Genomic DNA, 21,144 nt, shown 5'->3' on the forward strand with positions numbered 1-21,144 from the left:
CCCAGCCGAGGTCTTAGAAATCATTGCAGCCTGCCATCATCTGGATGTGAGTCTCGCCAAGTCAGCAGCATGGCTTCCAAACTCAGTTTGGCTCCAGCTCCGTCTCAAAACACTCACGGACCACAGGGTCCTATAATTTCCAGGACCCTCTGGGTACGGTGTCTCAGGTCTCTGCCCCATGCTTCAGGCTGGCAAAGTGGCTCCTCCTCACTGCCCCTTCACGACAGAGACCAGGCTCTGCCAGCTGACCAGAGCCACAGAGAGCTAAGAGAGCAATGAAGCCCTCAAGGACTGGGAACGCTGACACTGCGCTTGAGATGACAAGATGTTCTTGGGGGTCACAGGCCTACCACATGCTCAGGGGCAACCCCTACCCCAGCTCTGGGTCCATCTTGGCATTCACCCTCCAAGGGTCAGCACCCAACGTTCTCAAAGGCAGGTGTAAGGGATAGGTAGCAGTGAGGAGACACAAATGTGCCCACAGGGCTTATAGAACGCCTGGGATAGAAAGAGAACACTGCTTTTGTTAGCAGAAAGACCTGGTTTCTTATCCTGTACAACTCTGTCATCAGCTGAAAACCAAGCTTGTATAAGGACCAAGGAAAAGGAGTTGACACAGGCAATGTCACCAACCCTACCTGACCCTTCCCTTGCATACTTCAATTGCTACGGTAAACTATGATTTGGTCCCTGAACTCCTGCAGTTTAGTTACTCCTCAAAGTCTTATTCAACAGCACTAAGAGGGTTAAGACTGAATCTAACATGGTGTTTGCAGGTAGGGTCTTCGTGAAGCAATTCAATTGAACTGGGTCCTTCAGGGCAGGTGCCCATGGCTCCTAGGAGCTACAAACTGACACGTCTCGTGTCTCTCACCACACAATGCTCCTGCACATCCGAGCCAGCCAGCAAGAAGGCCAATCAGGGTCCACTCCAGAGGCGCCTGCCTGATCTCTGACTGGACAGAAAGCTGGCTTTACAGCTGAAACCCAAGGGGAGGTCCTCCTAGTCAGGCACAAGGCAGCCACTGTCTTTGGTGACCATGGGGAAGCAAGCCTCAAGGCGAGGCCTTCTCTGCCCATCTTCTTTTCCCTTTGCCTTCACCCTGCTCACAAAGGGATGACTTTAAAGGGATTCTGAAGGACAAACGGGAGGTGGGGGAGCTTCTCAGTACCTGATGACACAGTTGCCTCGGTTGGATGCGAAGATGACGATGGGGGCGATAGAAGATTCTAGGGCCCGGTGCAGGTAAGTGAAGCATTCAATGTCGAGCATATGGACTTCATCAACAAACAGAACACCTGGAACCAGCTCGGCAATGCCCTGGTCGATGTACTTGTTCACCACCTTGTTAATTTCCCCTCGAAGTTTGTCTAGGAAGATGGCAAGAATGGGCACACATGGTCAGTGGGCATCAGACTGGGACAGAAGGCTCTTTTCTCACACCTACCCCCACTGAATTCAACCCAGATCCAAGCCTGGAGCCTGGTCTTCTGCTGGCTGTGTCACTCCAGGGAGGGGACGTCTCAACTCCAGGCTTCAGTGTCATCATTTGAAAACAGGTAATCACACGAAACGGGCAGTTTCCCCTAAAGCTGCGAGTGGGACAGTTTGGAAAATGACTTTGACAAAATTTTGCATGGGAATGCCTACAGGGGGCAGGCACTTCTCCACCTGCCTTATCTCACACCCACCCAATCTAGCTCCCCCTGATCTAGAAGCTGGCCCTGGGTGAAATGAGCTTTCATATGCAAATTCTCCTGTTGGTACTCAGAAAATGGTCCTTTCTTTTGGCCCTGTGACAATGCTCAGGTTAATTAACTTTCAATCAAGTGCCTAGACTAAGGAACAAGGTGCATTCAGAATCCTTCGAGGCGGCAGTGGAAAGAGGCAGAGCAGTTACATAACCCATCTAAGGTCACAGTTCTCACTTTGCAAACAGCTCCTGGCCGCCTGTTGTCAGGAGAGAGCTGCTCACACAGACAGGAAGGCTCAGGTGGCCTCTCCACTGGTTAGAGGCAGGGCCTGTCAAAAGGGGATGCACATTCAAAACTAGGCTGAAACAGAACTACCTGGTGATCAACACACCGTTATCAGATTGCTTCCTGGGCTCAAATTCTAACAATAAAAATTACCTTAAAGTTTCACTAGCATTTTTTTAAAAGATACTAATGCCATAGGTGGCAATTAAGAAAAAGAGAGACATAAGTTAGAACGAGAAGCTGGGAGAAAAAATTCACAGGTCCATATGGGAACAGCATCATTCCCAGCTCTGGGAAGCGCTCCAGAAGCTGGGGACGAGGCTGGCACCACAGCAGCACTGGAGCCTGGGCACAGCTGTGGCAACACAAGCTCTGACACCTCAGAAGGACCCAGACAGCATGACCACCACCACCACCATGACCACCACCACCACCACCGCTGTGGGGCCACAGAGCACACAGTGTGCCTGCATGCAGCCAGAGACAAGGGACAGAGTCAAGTTCTGAGCTAGGAGGAAGATGGGACCTGCTCCAAGGTGTTTCCCCCAAGGAGGGGTCACTCTCCCAGGGTCTCCTACAGCCACATCTCAGAGTGCAGGGCCCTCCAGCTCTGCACCCAATTCCCTGGCCTTGCTGTTTCTCTTACCTGTGATTTCTGTCTTCTTTGGTTTCATTAACTGGCCCATCATGGACAGAATGTCTTGTCCTCCCTGCACAAGAGAAGAGTTTCGGTCAGTCAGTTAGTCCTGTCTCCTAAGGTGGCTGCAACACCTGACCCTCCTCATCCTGCTGGACCCTAACGGCACATAGAGACAGGATCCCGAGGGGTGAAGACAAGGAAAGTCTGAGAAGCTTCTAAATGCACAGGAATATCTAGAGGGTCCCCTAACCTGTAAGAATCAAACAAGGAACCAGTGCTATAGCAAGCTGTGCTGCTGCCTGCGGCGCTGGCATCCCATGTGGACCCTGGCTCAGGACCCTGCTCATGGTCCAATGCTTGGGCCCCGCACCCACATAGGAGACCCAGTTGCTCCTGATTCCTGGCTTCGGCCTGGTCCAGCCTTGACTAATGAAGCCATCTGGGGAGTGGGCAAATGGATGGGGGCTCCCTCTCTGTGCAACTCTGTTTCAAATAAATAAATCTGAAATAAAACAAAATCATTTTGGGGGCAGTAGAAGCCAAGGAAAGTATCCTGTCTCCTTGTCCAGCTGTCTTTTCTCCAATCCCTGATTCCTTCACTAGCCACTAAGCTGGGAGGGGAACCAGCCCTGGACACACGCGGGCCCTTTAATGACCCCATGCTTTTGCACACTGTAGCCTACTTGCCAGGAATGCCCACTCCTGTTCCTGGGAAGCTTCCAATCAGCCGCTAAGTTCAGAACAGAACCTGTGGGATGTTTCACTCCAACCACCGTCATGAACTCCTCCTGATGTCCCTGCTATCTTGGGACATAAGGACTGTGTGAGTAGGATGACAGGCCACAGTTATGTTCCCATGTCTCGTCACTCCACTCAGCCAGGGGGTTGGATCTAGGTCCCCAGCCTGGAGCTAGACAGGAGGACTCGGTGCCAGCTTTACCACTCCCTGGCACTCTCCTGCCAGCTCCTAACACAGGGATCAAATAGAGACTGGGGTTCTGTCATGCACCCAGTTTTAGTGATGCCCTGTGGGTTACCAGGCCCTAGGAGAGAAATGCTCCCTAAATGCTTAACAGCATAGGCAGGCTAATGTTTCCTGGGTACTTCTTATGCCTGTTTCTCAAAAAACTCTGCCAGTAGGAAAAACTCAAAATCAAGGAGTTGTAAATCACAGGGAAACTAAAAACCCAAAGTGATGAATTAGTCTTGCTAGTTACTAGTCAGGCACGGAGCAGGAGACCATGTGACATCCAAGTCCCAGCCTGGCAGTGTACCCAAGTCAGAGGCACCCAGGGTGTCAGGCTCGGGACAGCCACCTCACCCCTCACTCCCCACCCCGGGCAAGAGGACTGCCAGTGCCAGGAGTCTACTACTGACCAAAGCTGTAAGCGACAGAGTCCCAAAGGGTCAACTTCCAAATCAGAAAATCCACTATTTCCTGAGATTGGAGGAGTAACGTCGTTTAGAATAAAGATGAAACCAAACTGCAAGATGCCCGTGAGGAACAGATCTCCTGTGTTCCCCAGAATCACACATTTCCCGACATGTCATCAAGTGGCACAGACTTCCCTACGTTTTGTCATCAAGCTCTAAGTAACCATCTTCTGCTTAACGCGAGCAGCAGCACACAGTCCCAGCTTCAAGCTGTGAGATGGGAGCCTTCGCTAAGCAAAAGGAAGACACAGCCTTGTCAAGCTTTCTGAAACCCAGGAAAGAGCTGAGAACACCCCTGCCTGCCTGCCGCTAACACTCAGAATTGCCAGCTAGAGCTGCTGCTGGCTAGAAGCCACAGAGGAAGCTGGCTAGCTCAGGGCCAGAGGCTTGGCTGGGATAAGACACAATACACCAAAATCATCTATGATGAGGGCATTTGAATCAGAACAAAGAAGCCCCTTGCAGCATGTGATGATGCTAATTGCTAAACATTACAGATAGAAAAGGACCTGCTACTTCAGAAGCAGTGGCAAGATTGACAACACTAGAGCTTGGTGCACACACAGATTAGTGTGTGACTCACAGCCCAAGGCTCCCTGCAGACTAGTGTGTGACTCATGGCCCAGGGCTCCCTGCACACAGACTAGTGTGTGACTCACGGCCCAGGGCTCCCTGCACACACACAGACTAGTGTGTGACTCACGGCCCAGGGCTCCCTGCACACACAGACTAGTGTGTGACTCACGGCCCAGGGTTCCCTGCACACACAGACTAGTGTGTGACTCACGGCCCAGGGTTCCCTGCACACACAGACTAGTGTGTGATTCATGGCCCAGGGCTCCCTGCACACACAGACTAGTGTGTGACTCATGGCCCAGGGCTCCCTGCACACACAGACTAGTGTGTGACTCATGGCCCAGGGCTCCCTGCACACACAGACTAGTGTGTGACTCATGGCCCAGGGCTCCCTGCACACAGACTAGTGTGTGACTCACGGCCCAGGGTTCCCTGCACACAGACTAGTGTGTGACTCACGGCCCAGGGCTCCCTGCACACAGACAGACTAGTGTGTGACTCACGGCCCAGGGCTCCCTGCACACACACAGACTAATGTGTGCAGTTCACAGCCCAGGGCTCCCTGCACACACACAGACTAGTGTGTGACTCACGGCCCAGGGCTCCCTGCACACACACAGACTAGTGTGTGACTCACGGCCCAGGGCTCCCTGCACACACACAGACTAGTGTGTGACTCACGGCCCAGGGCTCCCTGCACACAGACAGACTAGTGTGTGACTCACGGCCCAGGGCTCCCTGCACACACAGACTAATGTGCAGTTCACGGCCCAGGGCTCCCTGCACACAGACAGGCTGGTGAAGCAGGCGGGTCATGCAGTTGAGCTGTACCTGGGGTCGCGCGTTAGCCACATCCAAGTCGTGCAAGGTCACGTCCTGGATGATCTCCTTCTTCTTGTGCACGTCCCCCTTTGGCAAGGGCACATACTCTTCAGCTTCAAGGTCGAATTCTGTGGCATAAGTATCACATCTGCCTTGCCTCTGCACAAAGACAGAAACATGAGTGCCCAGTGTGCCTTCCCTGCCAAGTCCCCAAATGGCATGGCACTAAGTGAGATAAAGGTTTCAGTTCCCACCTGCTGGCCTGACAGCCTACTTGAGAAACTCCAAATATGCCCACTCCTCGGCTGCCAAGCAAGGGCGCCTATCTGCTCATCACTGGGCTCCGAAAACTCAGCTGAAAAACACCTGATACTTTCTGTGGGCATCTCCACCCCACCCCCGCACGTCTTCTTTTAACTGTATGCAATTCCCGATAAAGGGCAAATCCAGTAGATTAGCTGGAGACGGAGCGGGCCGCTCAGACTCTTTTGTAGGTGGGTGATTTATTGTAGGATATGAAGTATTATGCTCATCCATTAAACAGTGAGGAACACTGTACAGGACACTGAAAATCAGATAGAAAAAGAATGCCAACTAATGCAGCATTCCTCCCCACATGCATATATCTTGGGAAGAAAATACCAAAGAGATAAAAGGAAGATTAAATACACTGCACATTTCAATTTGAAAGTGACTAAAGTTGTTTTGGTTTCTCACCCTGTACTCCCCCCACCTCTGAACAGGTTTTAGTATTTTTCTAACAGACTGTCTGTTTTAATCATGAGAATGCTAAAGAATGAAGATAAAGAAAAAATAAACCCTATTATACACAAAGGGACAACCGCTGACCTTGCACCAGCTTGGCCCACAGGCCAGCCCTCCCCACGCCCCACAGCCTCGGTCTCATGGTGGCAAACACACCCGAGAGGGCACTTCGTCTCGGGCACGTGTTACCTTCACAGCTCCGCTGTTGGCCTCGATGTAAATCACATCCCCAGCCTCGACGCGCTCTTTCTGCAAACTTTCAAAGATGCTGGGGTCCAGCTGGAAGAAAGAGAAGGCGAATCAGAACCCACTCGCTGCGTGGAGAAGGTCACGCATGAGCGCATCGGTGTGCTAGGATGTGCCAGGGTGCGAATGTGTGAGCACGGAACTAGACTGGACTCAAAGACCAAGTGTGCGAGGCACGCAAGGGGGACGGGGACACCTACACTCAGAACTCGAGCAGCCTCCAGATGAGGCCCATAGCCCTAGGGATCTTGGGATAGCTTTATCTCTTTCCAATTTTTTTTCCTCTCACATTCTCCTCACCTTGGCTGGTGGCAGAATTTTCTCCACTGAAGCCCCTGCCAGCACCTGCTCACTAGTCTCAAGGTTGGCATCTTGCAAGGCTGTGATTTCAGTCAAAGCTCACTGAGCTGGGCTTCCTCACCCACGTAACGGCATCCCACTCCAATCACACACACAGAACGTTCCAAGGGTAGTATCACCCAGGATCAGTGGCCAGCCTCTGCATTCCGATCCCAGTGTGTTCAGCCTAGGTTCCGCCTGCTGACATCCAGGACTGGGAATGAGCACACTTGGGCCAACTGCTACCCCAACTGACAGGTATCCTGGGACAGGACCACAACTGTTAAGGACTCTGTTACTGGATACCTAAGCTGAATTTCAGGAAGAGTCACATTTTTTCAACAAAAACTTGAGCTTTGTCTCAAATAAAACAACCCTGAGCTTGGTGAAAGAAGCCAGACACAAAACAACTCTCACATTACATGATTCTATTTATACAAAATGTTTCCCAAAAGGCAAACCTATGGATACAAAAAGTAGATTAATGGCTGCTGGGGCTGTGCGTGGGAATGGGGAGTAATAGCAAATGGACATGTTTCTTCTTGGATGATCAAAATATCCTAACATTAGACTGTGCTGATGATTACACAACTTGAATTACTGAAATTTTATTTAAAATTGTATATCGGAGCTGGCACTGTGGCTCAACAGGATAATCCTCCACCTGCCAGCACCAGCATTCAATGTGGATACCAATTCATGTCCTAGCTGCTCTATTTCTGGTCCAGCTCCCTACTTTTGCCCTGGGAAAGCAGTAGAGGGTGGCCCAAGCCCTTGGGTCCATCCTTGTACCTGCATCAGACTTGGAAGGGGCTCCTGCCTTCCGAGTAGCTCAGCTCCGGCTGCTGAGGCCATTTAGGGAGTGAACCAGCAAAGGGAAGGTCTCTCTCTCTCTCTCTGTAATCTTGCTTTTCAAATAAAAATAAATAAACCTTACAAAACATCAAAATTAAAAATTAAAATTTTATCTTCACAAAGCTGTTACAAAACCATCACAGCAGTAAACCAGGGCTCAGCTTCTCACAGAAAAATAATGGGGGATGGGGGATTGGGGGTGAAGGATAGGGGATGAGGGAAGGAGGATGGGGGCTGGGGGACAGAGGATGGGGGCCTCCTGGCAACTCTGCCACAAGCCAGAGACCCTACTGCAGGTGGGAGTACAAGTGCCACCAGTGGTGGTCCCGTGCCAGGGCTCAGCAAGGCTCGTACTTCCATGTCTGTCAAGTACTTGAGCTCCTTCTATCCAAACATCTTGTACATATGCTTTAAGTATTTAGAAGTAGTCTTTCTGGAACAAAACTCCATCTTCCTTACGCTATTTTCCTAGAGAAGCTGTGCAGAACAACCTTATGGATAGCTGGAATTTAAACTAAATGTCTATTTTATCTGGAATATAATGGAAAGGTATGCGTGTATGTATGTGTCTCAAACATTTTCATACTGGCTAATTTGCCAAATGAATTGAGTGAAGATGTAATTACTGGAAAGGTGGCATATTCTACTATGAAACTGAATTAATGAAGAATAGAAGGGATGAGGGGAGGTATAAGAGGTATTTGCAGAGGCAAGCTTCTGAGATGGAAACCTTGTTAGGAAAAAGAAAAATGGCCTTTGGAAGATGTGACATTTTTACGATCTCCATAAAGCAGTGACCAAGAAACAACCTTACAGAATCAAAGAACCGTAAAACTGTAGGACAGGGTAAAGATGGGGAAATTACACGGGCGGTCTACCAGTTTATAGATGAGAAAACTGAGTCCCAGAGAGCTCAACTCACTTCCAAAGGTCACACATCAAGTTGGAGGATGGACAGCAGAGTGGTGAGGACTCAGAGTCCACCCTGCCACTTAACTAGCCGCATAACCCCAGGGTAAACGCTGGATCTCTTTTGCACCTGCCATCCCTTCATTTGTAAAACGCATATACAGACAGCTGTCAGTAAAATATTTGTTGAAGCCCTTAACCCAGGGCTTGGTGCATATAACAATTGAGACACAGGGGTACTGTTGCTGTTATTATTATCATTAATAGGAAGGTAAGCATGCAGCCTATAGCTGCCCCATTTTGCTATCTGAAGGCTTCCATGCTAACACTAACAGCTACAACTAAAGTCACCAGGCAGGGTGCCCAAGTAACAAGTTTCATCTCTGTAATTCTGTGAGATAGGCCATTGTTAGTCACATCTAACACACAAAGAAACAATCACTAAGATGTTAAGTCACCTATTTAAGGTCACTCAGGATTCTGACTCCAAAATTCACATTCTGCCCGCAGGTGCCCTGCTGCCTGCCTTTGAGGCACTCACGGCACAGGTGCCTGAGGAGGAGCAGCAAGGGCTACACCCAGCACCACCACGCTCTCTGGTAGTGCTGAAAAGCCTTTCCTGAGCAGGAGCATCCCCTGGAGGAGCCTCGACAACCACGCAGCTGGTTTGGGCAGTGCCCATCCCCTGCCACAGCTCTGCCCAGGTGACTCCAGGTTGCTGCTTTCCAGGAACACGAGCACTGGCAGCTGGGAAAAGCAAAGCTCAGGGCCCCTGATGTGTGGCCACAGGGTGTGGTACTGGGCCGAGGGACAGTTTCTTTCTTTTTTTTTTTTTTTTAATTTATTTTTATTACAAAGTCAGATATAGAGAGAGGAGCAGAGACAGAGAGGAAGATCTCCCGTCCGATGATTCACTCCCCAAGTGAGCCGCAAAGGGCCGATGCACGCCGATCCGATGCCAGGAACCAGGAACCTCTTCCAGGTCTCCCACACGGGTGCAGTGTCCCAATGCATTGGGCCGTCCTCAACTGCTTTCCCAGGCCACAAGTAGGGAGCTGGATGGGAAGTGGAGCTGCCGGGATTAGAACTGGCGCCCATATGGGATCCCGGGGCTTTCAAGGCGAGGACTTTAGCCTCTAGGGTACGCCGCCGGGCCCGGGACAGTTTCTTAACTACACAGCTCACACTTCAACACACACAACTTCCCTGAGTCAATACGAGTAAGAACCACCTTCACAGAGTGCTTCTACACACAAGCTACAGCTTTTAAAACCTAGTGACGTCATCCCCCAAGCGCACCACTGAAGACATGGGGACCTGCACAGGTTACACCCCCTGCCCAAAGCCACACAGTAATGACAGACTCAAAAGAAAGAGCCCACACACATACTCACTTTCAACTGCTTGGTTCCTTTGGCTGTCTTGAGTCCTATGATCACGTGGCTAATGGTTTTGCCATACCCTCCCATGGGGTTCTCTGTCTCACACGGAGTCAGCTCTGTAACTTCGCCTTCATAAACTTCCTTGGTCTCCTTTATCCGCAGTCCTGGAAGAGACGGCAGATGGACCATGGAGAGAAGCAGCCTCTTGTACACCCAGTACTCCTGTTTACACTTTAACAGCCGGCTTAACCCACACCGCCATGTCCCAAGAAGTGACAGATCAGCACTCACGACATGCATTCAGGGGGTCACCCTGTGCCAGCAGAAGCACAGCTGCAGGTGCCACTTGAAAACGCAGAAAAACACTTCTACATCAACCTTCAAAGGGGACTTTCTACTGCCAAAGTCAAAATTAAACGTAGAAGCCGTAATTCCCAAACTGTTTCAGGTATCTGCTGGTGGTAGTCAGGGAAATGCAGCTCTCGGCTCTGAGCCACCACAGCAGAGTACTGGCCGTCCACACTCGTGTGCTCAATCCCCACATTTCTGACTTAACAGAAAGTAAGCTACTACACATCTTTCGACACCATCAGGTCCTATACCGCAAGAATTAGTTGTCACGTGGGATGCTGGACTCTGTATGGTGTGAGCTTGTAATTAGGGAATCCCAATGGAACCTGAGCTGTGGTTATGCATCAAGGTGAAGGAATTCACCATGGGAGAAGGGTTTGGGGTGAAGGGGGGAGAATCCCAGTACCTATGAAATTGTGTCATGTAATACAATGTAATTAGTGAATAATAATAATAAAAAAAAGAATTAGCTGTCACTGCCAACAGCAGGAGCTACTCAGCTCTGCTAGCTGTTCTGGGCCCCTGAATACCCCAAGAAGAAATGCCCAGGGCAGGCACTGTGGCACAGCGGGTAAAGCCACCACCTGCGACACCAGGTGAAACTGGCAGTGTAGCAGTCATGGCTACTCTGCCTCTGATCCAGCTCCCTGCGAAAGCACCCCAGTGCTTGGGCAACTGCATCCATGTGGGAGACACAGAAGTTCCTGGCTCCTGGCTTCAGCTTGGCCCAGCCTCAGCCACTGAGGTCATTTGGGGACTGAACCAGTGGATGAAGACCATTCACTACCATCCCGCCCCCCATAGTTTTGCCTTTCAAATACATAAAATAAACCCCTTTAAAAAAAAAAAAAAGGAAAGAAAAAAGTCTGCCCAGTTACCCTCTGCTGTCTGCACTGGGGTGCTCCACCAATTCTCCCAGGCTGCAATCATGGACCAATCTGCACGTCTAGATGCGGAACATCTGGGAAGCATTTCGTTTTTACTTTAGAATGTGGTCAGAGAAGATAAAATTTTCTCCTGCTTCTAAACATTACCCACAATAGACGTTTTCATAAGTGTGATAACTATCTAAGAGTTATCAAATTTAGCAGAAGACCTCTGTGTCTTTTTATCCGATGTTTCTGAGAAGTGCAGCAGCCTTTTTGGCCTATGCCAGGAGCTGCTTCTTGCAGCCTCAGTTAAGATTTATGCCTTAGAAAGCCCCTCGCACACATCCCTCCTCGTCCCTCACCCCCAGATACTCCCCTGTCGTCCTGTGTTTACACTGCGCAGCCCCGGCACAGCGTGACACAACCTGGACTCTGGGCCTGACTTTCTGCAGACCAGCCACACCTGATGGGACCCATCTCACCACAGACACATGGGAACGGATGAAGGAATAGAAGTCACCCAGGCATGATGAGAGAGCTGTCATCGGGCAGACCATCTACTATTCAGGAAATGTGCCTGCAGATGCCTTCCTGAGGTCTATATACAGCCTGGGTACCCCAGGAGCCTGCTAGAGGCTGTCAGGGTCTGCACTGCTAACCCTTGACCTTGGCACCGGAAATCAGGAATGCTTCTCTCCAAAGTCAATGCTGGGCCATCTTTCCCCGATGGGTTAAAGGGTACAGAGCTGGGGCTCATGAGGCACAAGGAGCTTCTGCAGCTGTACTCTCTCCTCAGGACACTGTCCAGGCCTGGCACAATGGTTCAGTGGCTATACCTCACCTTGTACCCGCTGGGATCCCACATGAGCACCAGTTTGTGTCCCAGCTTTTCTACTTCCCATCTGGCTCCCTGTTTGTGGCCTGGGATAGTAGTAGAGGATGGCCCAAGTGGCCTTGGCTGTTCCGGTCACTTGGGGACTAAACCAGCTGACGGAAGATCTTTCTCTCTCTTCTCTCTGTAAATCTACCTTTCCAAAAAAATAAATTTTTAAGGAATAAATAAATAAATAAATAAAGGGCCTGGTGAGATAACCAAGTGGCTCAATCCTTGCCTTGCACGCACCAGGCTCCTATATGGGCACCAGTTCATATCCCAACTGCTCTACTCCCCATTCAGTTCCTTGCTTGAGGCCTAGGAATGAAGTCGAGGATGGCCCAAAGCCTTGGGACCCTGCACCTATGTGGGAGACCCAGAGGAGGCTCCTGGCTCCTGGCTTCATATCAGATCAGCCTAGCCACTGAGAACATTTGGGAAGTGAATCAGGGACAGATCTTTCTGTCTCTCCTCTTGTAAATCTGCCTTTCCAATAAAAAGAAATAAATCTTGGAAAAAAAAAAAAGAAACTGTTCAATATCTGAGAACTCATCATGGTATACCCTTTGATCCATGCTCTTTTCTATATCCACGTTATAGTCAGTAACATTTACATTACGGTGAGGAAAAAAGAAAATGAGGTTTTACTAACAAAGCAAAGATAATTATTAGCAACTGAATGTTTTCTTAAATAGGAAGACAAACAGTATTGAGTGTGGCTTTTCTGCAAACAAAAAATTACACATACAAGTACATAAACACAAGGGTACTTTCAAACATTTGCAAAAAAAATTGGATTAAAAGTTTAGTTGGTGCAAAAGCTTTTTTTTTTTTGAAGATTTATTTATTTTCATTGGAAAGTCAGATATACAGAGAGGAAGAAAGACACAGCGGAAGATCTTTGTCCACTGATTCACTCCCCAAGTGGCTGCAACAGCCAGAATTAAGGCGATCTGGGGCCAGGAACCCAGAGTTTCTTCCAGGTCTCCCATGTGAGTACAGGGCCCCAAGGCTTCGGGCCATGCTTGACTGCCCTCCCAGGCCACAAGCAGGAAACTAGATGGGAAGCGAGTCTGCCAAGATTAGAACTGGTGTCCATATAGGATCCCGGTGCATGCTAGGCTACCACTCAGGGCCCTGGTGCAAAAGCTTTCTGAAATCTATGCACAGATTTTTCATAATTTCTATTTGTCATAAATTTTTGGAAGACTCCAGCACCCGCGTAGACATACACACACATATTCCTATACTTTTTAAAAGATTGATTCATCTTTATTAGAAAAGCAGATTTACAAAGAGGACAGTCAGAGACAAACATCTTCCATTCACTGGTTCAGTCTGCAAACGGTAACCACAGCTGGAGCTGAACCAATCCAAAGCCAGGAGCCAACAGCTTCCTCCAAGTCTCCCACATTGGTGTAGGGGCCTGAGGGCTTCAGCCATTGTGTGCCTTCTCAGGCCACAAGCAGGGAGCCGGATCAGGAAGTGAGCAGCTGGGACACAAAATGGCACCCATATGGAAAGTGCATCAGTAGGCAGAGGATTAGCCTACTACATCAGCCCCTCTTAGTTTCCAATGTCTATGTCAAAGTACCCAGATAGCTCAGTGAAACTGAAACCATGCCAGCAATAAGTTAGCAACTATTGATTCTATTTTCAGAGGATTCTAGAAACATCACCAAGAAAGTTGTGCCTGGCAAAAGTTCAAGGATGAGGAAGAAATGTTCTTGGATCAGTTAGTTGAAGATGTTCTCAGGAGGGATCCCCCAAAGTTACAGAAAGACTGGCAGCCTACACCAAACGGAATAAACAATGCACTTAACACACGTACAACAGAGTAACCCCTGCTCTTGTGCACAGCCCTCCAACCCCAGCACATGGAAGGCCTTCCTATCATTGAACCTCACCTCATCCTCACCCCAGATGTACTTAAGCAGAGAACTGGATCAAAAATGGAGTAGTAGGATTTAAACCAGGGCCTGGCTTAACAACTCCAGGGCCTGGCTCGATGGCTCAGTGGTTAAATTCTCACCTTAAATGTGCCAGGGTCCCTTATGGGTGCCAGTTCATTTCCCAGCTGTTCTACTTCCTTTCCGGCTTCCTGCCTGTGTCCTGGAAAAGCAGTCAAGGAGAGCTCTGAGCCTTGGGACCCTGCACCCACGTGGGGGACTTGGAGGAAGCTCCTGGCTCCTGATCAGCTCAGCTCCCGCTGTTGTGGCCACTTGAGGAGTAAACTGGCAGATGGAAAAGCAATCTTTATCTTGTCGCCGTCTCTCTGTAAATTTGCGTTTCTAATATAAATGAATAAATCTTTTTAAAAAATGAATAAATAAATAAACTACAACCCCAATACAGGATGCAGACTTCTCAATCAGCTTAACCCACTGTGCCACAATACCAACTCCAGGAAGTGAGCAGTCCTTGAGTGCCTTGAGACAGATCCCATCCTGGGGCCCAGGGTTTCTATCTCTAGGACCCCAGCTTCTTCCATCAATCACATGGCCACAATTCTGGGAGACTATTCTACACTCTGACTGCCCTTTCCTCCTCTCAGCTAACACTGCCCAGTGGCCCAGGCATTCTCTTGGTGCCAGCCTGTAGATGTCACTCTAGTCTTTATCTAATGCTTATTTTGAACAAATAGAAGGTATAAAATGTAACAGAAACTCATATACTAAAACTATAAAGGGGCAAGCATTTAGCCTAGTGGCTAAATGCCCACATTGTAAATCAGACTTCCTGGGCTCCGTTCCCATCTCCACCTCTTGATTCCTACTACCCCACACTCTGCAAGGCAGGGACTAACGTAGCTGTGTCCCTGACGCCCACGCCTGAGATTGTGTTCTTGGCTACCAACTTCAGCCTTGCCCAACCCTGGCTGCTGCGAACATCTGGGGAACAACTAGCAAAGGGGCGCTAACACTCACTTTGGCTCTTAAAAAATAAAAGATGGAAGACAAATGTCAGCCAAGATTTTATAATGACAGGATTTAGATTTTTTTTTGTCTGAAAGGCAGAGACCTCTCATCCATTGATGTAGTCCCCAAATGCCTGTAGCAGCCAGGACTGGGTCAAGCAAGACACAGGTGCCAATCGGGGACCGAACCACCTGAGCCCATCACCAGCTGTCTCACAAGACGCAATCAGCATGAAACTGAAATTAGCAGTGGAGCCATAGGCAAACCCATAACTTGGATATGACACATGGGTGTCCCATGTAGCATCTTAACTGCCATGTTAAACGCCTGCCCCAGGCAAGATAATACACATACCCTTCTGTGTAACCTGGATCGGGGAGAGGCACATCACGACCCTACCAGACAAACGGAAGCTTGAAAACTACATCTGGCCAACACCAAAGATTACTGCCCGTTTTTTCCAGTTCCTCGGTTTTGAGTGGTATTTATGCAAAGAGATTTATGAATTAAACAGCAGGTCTGTAATTTGCCTCAAAATACTTTGAAGGGGAATGATGGGTGTAGGGCAGACACATCATACTACTGAATGATGCTTATACATATGACATTTTCCATAATGAAAGCTTTAAACAGCAAAAAAAAAAAAAAAAAAAAGACTACTGAGAGGTAGGAAAATCATAGAAAAATCAGAAGATTTTTTAGTACTAGTGAGAATAGAAATCAGCACAAATACTTCAGGAGCAAGAGGATGTTATCAGCTAAAGCTGAATACATGTACTTTCCAAGATCCTGCAATTTAATTCCTAGGCAAATGCCCACTGGCAATAAACGCCTGTGTACCCTGAGTGACACAGATTGCCGTGCTAACAGCAGCACCACGTGTGAATGCCCAACACCAGCAGAACTCCAAGGTCTGCAACAGCAGGAGAAAGAGACAAACCATGACACATTCATACAACACAACACTGCGCAACAGCAAGAAAAAAACAGTTACAGACATGTGTCTAACATGGCAGGAAAGAAACCTGGCAGGGCCGGACAAGCACTGCCTGTTACACTTCTCTGAAGTGCCAAACCAGGTGTAAATACACTCCCATGTTAGAAATCACAACCTAGGGACGAAGGAATGAGGACCTGGAGTGGACCTGCTGTGCCACAGAGCTACAGCACGGTGCTGCCTGGCAAGCCTCTCTCCATTGTGTGCCACTCTCATTTTTTTTTCCTAATTGGAAAGGCAGATTTAGAGAGAAAGAGAACGACAGAGAGAAACATCTTCCAGTTACTGATTCACTCCCCATATGGCAGCAATGGTTGGAGCTGAGCTAATCCAAGGCTAGAAGCCAAGAGCTTCTTCCAGGTCTCCCAAACAGGTGCAGGGTCCCAAGGCTTTGGGCCATCCTCGACTGCCCCTGCTTCCCCAGGCCACAAGCAGCGAGCTGGATGGGAAGTAGAGCAGCCAGGACATGAACAGACACCCATATGGGATCCTGGTGCACGCAAGCTGACAACTTTTGCCAATAGACTACTGCATTGGACCTACCAAGTCATTTTAAAAAGAAATATTTAAGTGAATAGTACTAGTAGGACCTGGTTAAAAAAAAAAAAATCTAAGGTATAAGGTCAGGGAAAGGTTTTAACCTCCACTAGTCTGCAGCCAAGGCTCCAGACCTCACTCCGCAGCTCCTCCAGCCCTGGTCACGCCCTAGCCAGCCATCACTATGATATAAGCTGCCTGGATGATCCTAAGGCACAACCTCCAAGCAGAACCACTTATTTAAGGAAGAAATTAAGAACGCTCCTCAAAAAAATTTTCTGTTTGTATGTTTGTTTGAAGGGCAGAGTTAGAGAAAGTGAGAGGGAGAGACACAGCAAAAAAGACCTTCCATCCATTGTCAAACTCCCTTCCACCCACCAACACGGAGCCATAAAGTGTTTAGGAGGGCAGGAAGCCCAGACAGGAACTTGGTCTCCTTGCTGTTACAGCTACCTGGGTCCTGATCTGGAAATATCCCCAGGGCACCGACAAATCTCCATCCCAGCAGGTGCTCTCTCAATCACTTCCCACTTTCAAATGAGGCCATTATCTTATCATTGCCTTCTCTGTCCCAGAAACCCAATCAGGACAAAGACTCTTGAGGAGTAAAGTTCAAGTTTTATTCCACCTTCCTTTCATCTGATAGCTATAAATGGAAGTTTTGGAACAGCCCCAAAGAGAGGACATTCTTTACTTTTCCCTATCAAATCCTTACTTCCTGAACTTAAGACAAAGATTCCCAAACATGATGAACTGCCGCAAACTTGGAGAATGCAGTACTTTTACAATTAATGTTGACTTTTTTAATGAAGCCTTTTCAATGCCGTGGAGATAAAGTCCTTCCGATGGAATGCTTACCTGTATTTACTGCTGGATGGTTATGACATGAAATTCCTTGAGTCGGGAAGAAAGGCATTCCCGTCTCTCACTAGTGACCATATTTATTTAGAAGTGGCTCTGTGCTGACAAGCGGGCGGGGGACGTGGTTCACGGACAATGCAGCAGGCTGTTAGCCAGGAAGGGGGCAGTGCGGGCACTGTCTCTGGCAACGACAACACAAATGACACGGGTTTCATCTGCTGGCTCAGGTTTCTAAATCCCTGACAGGGACCTTCATCACGTCAAGGAAACAGCACAGCCTCCTTGCTTTTCATTTCTGCTCGGCTTCTCGCTTCCTCTCCACCCCCTGCCAACTTCTCAGGAATTCAAAGGCCGAGGGAGATGGGTAGGGCTCCTTTAGGGACAGTCTTTATTTGATGGTGAGGATCAAGAAATTTCACTTGGCTGCCATCAGAAGAAAGGTACTGCTCCTTGCCCTCAAAAATGGTAAATCGCAAAATGAATGCCAACATAATTAATGCCTGCTCTAATTTTAAAGCATTTAAGATACAGTTAAGTAAATCAAACATAGGCACCCAGTCCATGGGAAGGCAGTTGTATCAGACTTTATCAACGTCAGAAAAGTATTTTAGGGGCAGTGCTGTGGTGCAGGGAGCTAAGCTGCTGCCATGATACTAGTGTCCCGCAGCCAAGGGCCACTCCGAGCCCCTGGGTCCTGGCTTCAGCCTGGCCCTCACTGTTGGGGCCACCTGGGGAGTGAGCCTGCAGGGGGAAGTTCTCTCTCTCTCCCTCCATCACTCTGACTTTCAAACAAACCAGTAAGTTAACCAACAAATGTCTCAAGCAGCTTCTACTGTTAACTGAGTCCAATAAAATTACTGGCCATGTTCAAATCAGAAACACCAGGGTGGGCGTTAGGCATAGCAGCCACATCTCTGCCTGGGATGCCTGCAGCCCATGGCACAGGGCTTGGCTGCAAGTCCCTGCTCCTCCACTCCCAATCCGGCTTCCTGCTGACGGGAATTCTGGGAGGTGGCAGCTTCAACCTGGCCCAACCCTGGTTTTTGTGGACATTAGAGGAAACCAGCAGATGGAAGAGCTGTCACTCTTTCACATAAAATGAGAAATGAACGAACAAACAGAACAAAAGACCTCTGAGAGGCCTGTGAACCAAAACTCCCAAGGAGGAGTCTACCTTTAATGATGCAGGCTGAACCTCACAAACATGAACGCTCAGTGTCCACTCAGCAAGACCCAAAACACTCGGGTATGACCTCATCTAGACAGAGCTCAGAGAGCATAAAGGAAGTCACAGTGCTGAGACACGCAAGGGGCCCCTGGCTCCTGGCTCAGCACTGGCTCAGCTCCAGCCATTGTGTTCAACTGGGGAGTGAACCAGCAGTGGATGGAACATCTCTCTCTGTCTCTCCTTCTGTTTGTAAATCCGATTTTCCAATAAAAACAGATTTTAAAAAAAATTGTTTTGAGACACAAGGATGGATGGGGAATGCATGCCACGCCCACACATATCACACAGAGGGTGCCCTGTGGCAGAGCAGACACTGCGATCAGCAGGAGAGGGTGACACCCGAGGGCTGGCCTGCTCTGTGCCTTGAGCTCAGTGGTGACTGCATAAGCATTTGCAATCCATTTGTGTTGTATATATTTTTCCATATACATATGCCATACTTCACATTAATAATGTACCAAAAGGGGCCTGGCACAATAGTCTAGTGCCTAAAGTTCTCACTTTGAATGCACTGGGATTCCATATGGGTACCAGTTTGTACTCTGGCAGCCCCGCTTCCCATCCAGCTCCCTGCTTGTGGCCTGGGAAAGCAGTCAGGGATGACCCAAAGCCTTGGGGCCCTGAACCTGCATGAGAGACCTGGAGGAAGCTCCTGGCCACTTGGGGAGTAAACCAGCAGATGGAAGATTTTTCTCTCTGTCTCTCTTTCTCTCTGTGGATCTGACTTTCCAATAAAAGTAAGTAAATCTTGAAAAATAAATAAACTACACCAAAAGAAACCCCAGTGTTTCATGGTAAAAGATGCTTCTACTTACAAATATCTTAAGGTTTTGGACCCATCACGTTAGCCTAATAGCCTAAGTCCTTGCCTTGCATGTGCTGGGATCCCATATGGGCACCAGTTCATGTCCCGGCTGCTCCACTTCCCTTCCAGTCTGTGGACTGGGAAAGCAGTAGAGGACAGTGCAAAGCCTTGAGATTCTGTAACCACATGGGAGAGCCAGAAGAAGCTCCTAATTCCTGTCTTCGGACTGGCTCAGCTCCAGCCATTGTGGCCATTTGGGGAGTGAACCAGTAGACAGAAGATCCTTCCCTCTATAAATCTGCCTATCCAATCAAAATAAATACATAAATCTTGAAAAAAAAAAGTTAAACACTGCCCACTGTATCCCTGGGGATACTGAAAAAGTACCCTGTATCAACACGCCTAAGATCAAGTCTTGTCTGTCTTCCAATCCAGCTTCCTGCTCAGGCCTATGCTGGGATTTAACAGGATGACTTAGGGACTGAGTCCCTGTTATCCACAGGGGCCCTCGATGAAGCTCCAGGTTATTGGATTTTGCTTGGCCCAACCTCCATGTTGCAGACACGTGGGAGTGAACCAGTGGACAGAACACAGCCCTTTCTCGCGGTCACTCTGCCTTTCAAATAAATAAACTTCTTTTTTTTTTTTTAAAGATTTATTCATTTTATTGCAGCCAGATATACACAGAGGAGGAGAGACAGAGAGGAAGATCTTCCATCCGATGATTCACTCCCCAAGTGAGCCGCAACGGGCCGGTGCGCGCCGATCCAAAGCCGGGAACCTGGAACCTCTTCCGGGTCTCCCACGCGGGTGCAGGGTCCCAAGGCATTGGGCCGTCCTCAACTGCTTTCCCAGGCCACAAGCAGGGAGCTGGATGGGAAGTGGAGCTGCCGGGATTAGAACCGGCGTCCATATGGGATCCCAGGGCGTTCAAGGCGAGGACTTTAGCCTCTAGGCCACGCCGCTGTGCCCTCAAATAAGTAAACTTCTTATAAAAAGATTTATTCGGGTTTGGCAGCGTGGCCTAGTGGCTAAGGCCCTCGCCTTGATCCCATATGGCCGCTGGTTCTAATCCCGGCAGCTCCACTTCCTCTCCGTCCTCCTCTCAGTATATCTGACTTTGTAATAAAAATAATAAAATAAATCTTTAAAAAAAAAAAAAGATTTATTCATCCATTGGAAAGTCAGAGTCACAGAGAGAGATAAAGAGAGAAAGTAGAGAAAGAGAGATCTCCCAACTGCTAGATCACTCCCCAAGCGGCTGCAACACCTGCGGCAGGAGCAGGCTAAAAGCAGGAGCTAGAAACCTTCTCCGGCTCTCCCATGTGGGTACAGGGGTCAAAGTACCTGGGTCATCCTCTGCTGCCCTCCCAGGCCACCAGCAGGGAGCTGGATCGCAAGTAGAGCAGCCAAGACTTGAATCAATACCAACATGGGATGCCTGTCTCAGGCAGGGGCTTAACACACTAATTCAACAACAGTCTAACGAATAAACTTTTATACATACATATATATATATATATCCAACCTACTCCTTCTCATACACTCCCATCTGTAAAACTGGCCAACCCGGGACATTAGCCTCCACTCTTTCCAGGGCCCATAAGCTCTACCACATCAATGCATCCAGAATCTAACCAACGAGCATCTCAGCTCCAGCACTCTGGTGCAAGCCACTTTCACCTCCTACTCAGACATCTTAACTTATCTTTTTCATGGTCATCCTTCCACATCAGACAGGGGGATCTTATAAAAC

General features: G+C 48.8%; 1 protein-coding gene across 3 annotated transcripts in view; it reads right to left on the reverse strand.

The window, feature by feature from the left end:
- Positions 1 to 21,144, reverse strand: part of RUVBL1 (RuvB like AAA ATPase 1) — a 42,500-nt gene that overhangs the window by 12,961 nt on the left and 8,395 nt on the right. For all 3 annotated transcript variants that reach the window (XM_004581346.2, XM_058678736.1, XM_058678735.1), the window contains exons 4-8: positions 9,961 to 10,112; positions 6,407 to 6,496; positions 5,462 to 5,611; positions 2,627 to 2,690; positions 1,173 to 1,371 (exon numbers count right to left, since the gene is read on the reverse strand). In XM_004581346.2, the coding sequence (XP_004581403.1) occupies positions 1,173 to 1,371; positions 2,627 to 2,690; positions 5,462 to 5,611; positions 6,407 to 6,496; positions 9,961 to 10,112 (655 nt within the window). The remainder of the gene's footprint in view (positions 1 to 1,172; positions 1,372 to 2,626; positions 2,691 to 5,461; positions 5,612 to 6,406; positions 6,497 to 9,960; positions 10,113 to 21,144) is intronic.

The sequence above is a fragment of the Ochotona princeps genome, chromosome 21 (genome assembly GCF_030435755.1).
Source record: "Ochotona princeps isolate mOchPri1 chromosome 21, mOchPri1.hap1, whole genome shotgun sequence".
Lineage (NCBI taxonomy): Eukaryota > Metazoa > Chordata > Mammalia > Lagomorpha > Ochotonidae > Ochotona > Ochotona princeps.